The 5,992-nt window shown below is 43.2% G+C and overlaps 1 protein-coding gene across 1 annotated transcript; it reads right to left on the reverse strand.

Annotated features, from left to right (window-relative positions):
• Nucleotides 1–3,342: 3,342 nt before the first annotated feature.
• On the reverse strand, nt 3,343–5,649 carry LOC115120251 (guanine nucleotide-binding protein subunit alpha-12-like). The gene has a single exon (XM_029649157.2). The coding sequence runs from the start codon at nt 4,897–4,899 to the stop codon at nt 4,555–4,557; it is 345 nt and encodes a 114-aa protein (XP_029505017.1). The 5' UTR covers nt 4,900–5,649; the 3' UTR covers nt 3,343–4,554.
• Nucleotides 5,650–5,992: the final 343 nt, after the last annotated feature.

A 5,992-nucleotide genomic window follows, 5' to 3' on the forward strand; every position in this document is an offset into this window, starting at 1 on the left:
AAAACCGAAACAGCCCTATCTGATGCAAACACTAAGACAGGAACAATCACCCACGACCACACAGTGAAACCCAGGCTACCTAAATATGGTTCCTAATCAGAGACAACGAGAATCACCTGACTCTGATTGAGAACCGCCTCAGGCAGCCAAGCCTACTCTAGACACCCCTACTCAGCCGCAATCCCAATACCTACTAAACCCCAATACAAAACACACCACAACACAATAAACCCATGTCACACCCTGGCCTGAACAAACAATTAAAGAAAACACAAAATACTAAGACCAAGGCGTGACAGTTACCGAAAGGGGAAAACTCTAGAACGTTGATAGTGTTACCGAAAGGGGAAAACTCTAGAACGTTGATAGTGTTACCGAAAGGGGAAAACTCTAGAACGTTGATAGTGTTACCTAAAGGGGAAAACTCTAGAACATTGATAGTGTTACCTAAAGGGGAAAACTCTAGAATGTTGATAGTATTACCGAAAGGGGAAAACTCTAGAACGTTGATAGTGTTACCGAAAGGGGAAAACTCTAGAACGTTGATAGTGTTACCTAAAGGGGAAAACTCTAGAAAGTTGATAGTGTTACCTAGAGGGGGAAACTCTAGAACGTTGATAGTGTTACCTAAAGGGGAAAACTCTAGAAAGTTGATAGTGTTACCTAGAGGGGGAAACTCTAGAACTTTGATAGTGTTACCTAAAGGGGGGAAACTCTAGAACGTTGATAGTGTTACCTAAAGGGGGGAAACTCTAGAATGTTGATAGTTTTACCTAAAGGGGGGAAACTCTAGAACGTTGATAGTGTTACCTAAAGGGGAAAACTCTAGAATGTTGATAGTGTTACTTAAAGGGGGAAAACTCTAGAACGTTGATAGTGTTACATAAAGGAGGGAAACTCTAGAACGTTGATAGTTTTACTTAAAGGGGAAAACTCTAGAATGTTGATAGTTTTACCTAAAGGGGGGAAACTCTAGAATGTTGATAGTTTTACCTAAAGGGGAAAACTCTAGAATGTTGATAGTGTTACCTAAAGGGGGGAAACTCTAGAATGTTGATAGTGTTACCTAAAGGGGGGAAACTCTAGAATGTTGATAGTTTTACCTAAAGGGGGGAAACTCTAGAATGTTGATAGTTTTACCTAAAGGGGAAAACTCTAGAATGTTGATAGTGTTACCTAAAGGGGAAAACTCTAGAATGTTGATAGTGTTACCTAAATCTCGTGCTTCTCTGCGCGTGGCTGCGGATGTGCGCAGCTTAAAGGGAACATTGGGGACAACAGAAGCTTCTCAAGCTAAACCCAGAAGATCCAGATAATGGGTTAAATCATATAGACCCCTTCTCTCTGTCTCTCTCTCTCTCTCTCTCTTCACCAACAGACATACAGTCTGACCGTGTGTGTGTGTGTGTGTGTGTGTGTGTGTGTGTGTGTGTGTCAGACACATGTGTTTCATTAAGACCCCAGTAATTAAACAGTAGCTTTAAAAAATATATATGATGTTGTTAGAAGTCTCTTTATAAATTGTGTGTGTGTGTGTGTGTGTATGTGTGTGTGTGTGTGTGTGTGTATGTGTGTGTGTGTGTGTGTGTATGTGTGTGTGTGTGTGTGGCGTAAAGTACTTCAGTAAAAATACTTCAAAGTACTACTTAAGTCATTTTTTGGGGCGGTATCTGTACTCTACTATTTTTTACTTCACTACATTCCTAAAGAAAATAATTTATGTTTTATTCCATTCATTTTCCGACACCCAAAATTATTTTCCAATGCTTAGTCATCCCTACTGCCTCTGATCTGGAGGACTCACTAAACAGAGAACATCCCTGGTCATCCCTACTGCCTCTGATCTGGAGGACTCACTACACAGAGAACAACATCCCTGGACTCTGGGACTCACTAAACAGAGAACATCCCTACTGCCTCTGATCTGGAGGACTCACTACACAGAGAACATCCCTGGTCATCCCTACTGCCTCTGATCTGGAGGACTCACAGAGAACATCCTGGTCATCCCTACTGCCTCTGATCTGGAGGACTCACTAAACAGAGAACATCCCTGGTCATCTACTGCCTCTGATCTGGAGGACTCACTAAACAGCGAACATCCCTGGTCATCCCTACTAGCCTCTGATCTGGCAGATTCACTACTTTTTTAAATTTTTTATTTCACCTTTATTTAACCAGGTAGGCTAGTTGAGAACAAGTTCTCATTTGCAACTGCGACCTGGCCAAGATAAAGCATAGCAGTGTGAGCAGACAACACAGAGTTACACATGGAGTAAACAATTAACAAGTCAATAACACAAAAGGAAGAAAAAAAAGGGGAGTCTATATACATTGTGTGCAAAAGGCATGAGGAGGTAGGCGAATAATTACAATTTTGCAGATTAACACTGGAGTGATAAATGATCAGATGATCATGTACAGGTAGAGATATTGGTGTGCAAAAGAGCAGAAAAGTAAATAAATAAAAACAGTATGGGGATGAGGTAGGTAAAAATGGGTGAGCTATTTACTGATAGACTATGTACAGCTGCAGCGATCGGTTAGCTGCTCAGATAGCAGATGTTTGAAGTTGGTGAGGGAGATGAAAGTCTCCAACTTCAGCGATTTTTGGAATTTGTTCCAGTCACAGGCAGCAGAGAACTGGAAGGAAAGGCGGCCAAATGAGGTGTTGGCTTTAGGGATGATCAGTGAGATACACCTGCTGGAGCGCGTGCTACGGATGCTTCATGTGTAACTGATGTCTGAGGGTTGGAGTGGCTCTCTGTACATAAACAATTCAAACACAAAGTATGACAATTGGAAACTTTTCCATCTATCTCTCTGTGTGTGTGTGTGTGTGTGTGTGTGTGTGTGTGTGTGTGTGTATCAGAGAAAGAGAGAAACTAGTAGTCACTTCCTCACTGCAGTGACACACACACACACTCACTCATGCGTGTTCGGGCGCACATACACATCTAAGTCTGCCGGCTGATGCCGCGTTCACACGCTGGTCAGAACTAGGAAACTCTTGACATTTCAGACTTGCTTAGAAAGTCGATAAATCCCGAGTTCTGACCAGCGTGTGAACGCGGCACGAGAGCCAGACGTGAGTCACACTGCGTCATAGTTCATGTGTTTTAGTTAGGTACAAAGTGTACGTCTGGTCTGCATGGGACCACTGATCCGTTAGATACAAACCTAACCACTGATCTAGAACCAGTTTTTACTTAGTGTGAACGTCTGACACCACTGATCTAGAACCAGTTTTACTTTGTGTGTACGTCTGACACCGCTGATCTAGAACCAGTTTTACACGTCTGACACCACTGATCTAGAACCACTTTTACTTAGTGTGTACGTCTGACACCACTGATCTAGAACCAGTTTTACTTTGTGTGAACGTCTGGCACCACTGATCTAGAACCAGTTTGACTTAGAACCAGTTTTACTTAGTGTGAACGTCTGACACCACTGATCTAGAACCAGTTTTACTTTGTGTGTACGTCTGACACCGCTGATCTAGAACCAGTTTTACTTTGTGTGTACGTCTGACACCACTGATCTAGAACCAGTTTTACTTAGAACCAGTTTACATAGTGTGAACGTCTGGCACCACTGATCTAGAACCAGTTTTACTTAGAACCAGTTTACTTAGTGTGTATGTCTGACACCACTGATCTAGAACCAGTTTTACTTAGAACCAGTTTTACTTAGAGTGAACGTCTGACACCACTGATCTAGAACCAGTTTTACTTAGAACCAGTTTTACTTAGTGTGAACGTCTGACACCACTGATCTAGAACCAGTTTTACTTAGAACCAGTTTTACTTAGAGTGAACGTCTGACACCACTGATCTAGAACCAGTTTTACTTAGAACCAGTTTACTTAGTGTGTATGTCTGACACCACTGATCTAGAACCAGTTTTACTTAGAACCAGTTTTACTTAGTGTGAACGTCTGCCACCACTGATCTAGGACCCGTTTTCCCTGCCCCAGTCCTACCCATTCTATAGAGAGGGAAATGCACAAACGGACATAATATCCAATGTTTTGTCAATGAGAGTAGAGGCTGACTTGGGACCAGTTTCCAGGAGACAAACTACATATACAGTAGAGAATAATAGGGTAGAAGCTGACTTGGGATCAGTGTCCAGGAGACAAACTACATATACAGTAGAGAATAATAGGGTAGGAGCTGACTTGGGATCAGTGTCCAGGAGACAAACTACATATACAGTAGAGAATAATAGAGTAGAAGCTGACTTGGGACCAGTTTCCAGGAGACAAACTACATATACAGTAGAGAATAATAGGGTAGAAGCTGACTTGGGATCCGTTTCCAGGAGACAAACTACATATACAGTAGAGAATACGCTGACTTGGACCTAATATCCAGTGTCAATGAGATCAACACTCAGAACTTGAGCTTTTGAATTGAACTAACTAGGATGGGCCTCTGCCTAATGCGCGTCAATACCGTGCGCGGGGAATTGATTGAATAACGTTGTTTTCTCTTGGAGAAATGCCATGCTACAATAACATAGGCCTGTTCACTGCATGAGTCACAACTCTTATCTAAAAGTATTTATTTTGGCTACCTTTATGATATTCTCAAAGATTGTGTCCCGGAAGTCGAGTAGAGCTTTCTTGTCGAACTCTTTCCCATTAATAATCCTCATCTGTTTGAGGAAGGTCGATTTGCCGCTCTCTCCAGCACCGAGGAGAAGGATCTTCACGAGCCGCCTCACAGCACGCCTCTCTCGTGCAAGCATGGCATCAATCTCCCGGCTCCTCCGCCGAGCCTCTCGCTCCTGCACCGCGTCCCTTTCCCGGATCCTGTCCTTGCTGCCGCCCGCCTCTCGGGTGGCCTCGGCCGGCAGCAGGCAGCGGCTCAGGCTCCGCACAACTCCCGACATGGTCCGTGTTTAACAAACCAACCCACCAAACTTCAGCAGAACCGTTTCATAATACGAGAAGAGTCCAGTCTACACTCCCATTCAATAGGCTACGGTTCGATTATACCATGTTAGTAGTAGCAGGGTTATCCGACTGATATAAACCCCCAGATTGTCTCATTCCACTCCGAGGGAAAAAGTGAGAAATTAGGCTATTTCGATATCCAAATCCTTGACATGATACGAGATAATCCACTCCACTCCGCTTTAATACATTTATATTAGCCTACAAGTTTAAGTGGTTAGGATTATCAAAATGAAAAAAAGAAGATTTTGTCGTCCATTAAAATAGATCCTGTTTAAGTATCCGTTATGCGCCGACCCGCAGAGTTGCGCGAGCTGGAGATACTCCCGTGTCCATTTTGGTTTAGAGTTGGATGTGTTCTCTTCTCAAATAAAGAACCAGCGAAGTGGACAACAGGGGAAAAACAACACAACCACCACCGAGACTAAAGTCGCCCAACAAGCGTTCAACTCAGTATAAAACGATATCACCGTCCGCGTATCTCGACTAAAGTTTAGCCTAACAAACAAACTTCAGTAAAATAAAAGCAAATGTTGCCTCGATGTAGATTGGGAGGATTCCCAGGGGATTTCTGAACTTGAGAACACTGACAAAAAGGCAAGAGTGGGAGCGAGAGTTTGGCCCAGTGATTTATATATACACTAGGTGACTAACAGGGGGTGCTGTTTTGAAGCCACTGAGCCTCCATATTGGCACTTACCGCTGAAAAAATATATATATTTTGGAAGCTATATAAATGCATTTGGCCTTGTCGTGGCCCACACGGAGTTGAGCTGTAGTTGTAGTGGGCAGTGCCATGTCAGTTACATACTGTCTTGGTCTGGTCTAAGACTGCTGCAGCACTACTCCGGACGGCAGATAGGGGGCGACTCAACACCACTCTATCACTACGGGAGGCGATGTAGGGCTCAATGCTTTAATTGGAGTCAAAGAAAGAACACTGGGAAGTAGGGCTCAATGCTCTAATTGGAATCAAAGAAAGAACACTGGGAAGTAGGGCTCAATGCTCTAATTGGAATCAAAGAAAGA

The sequence above is a fragment of the Oncorhynchus nerka genome, linkage group LG15 (genome assembly GCF_034236695.1).
Source record: "Oncorhynchus nerka isolate Pitt River linkage group LG15, Oner_Uvic_2.0, whole genome shotgun sequence".
Taxonomy (NCBI): domain Eukaryota; kingdom Metazoa; phylum Chordata; class Actinopteri; order Salmoniformes; family Salmonidae; genus Oncorhynchus; species Oncorhynchus nerka.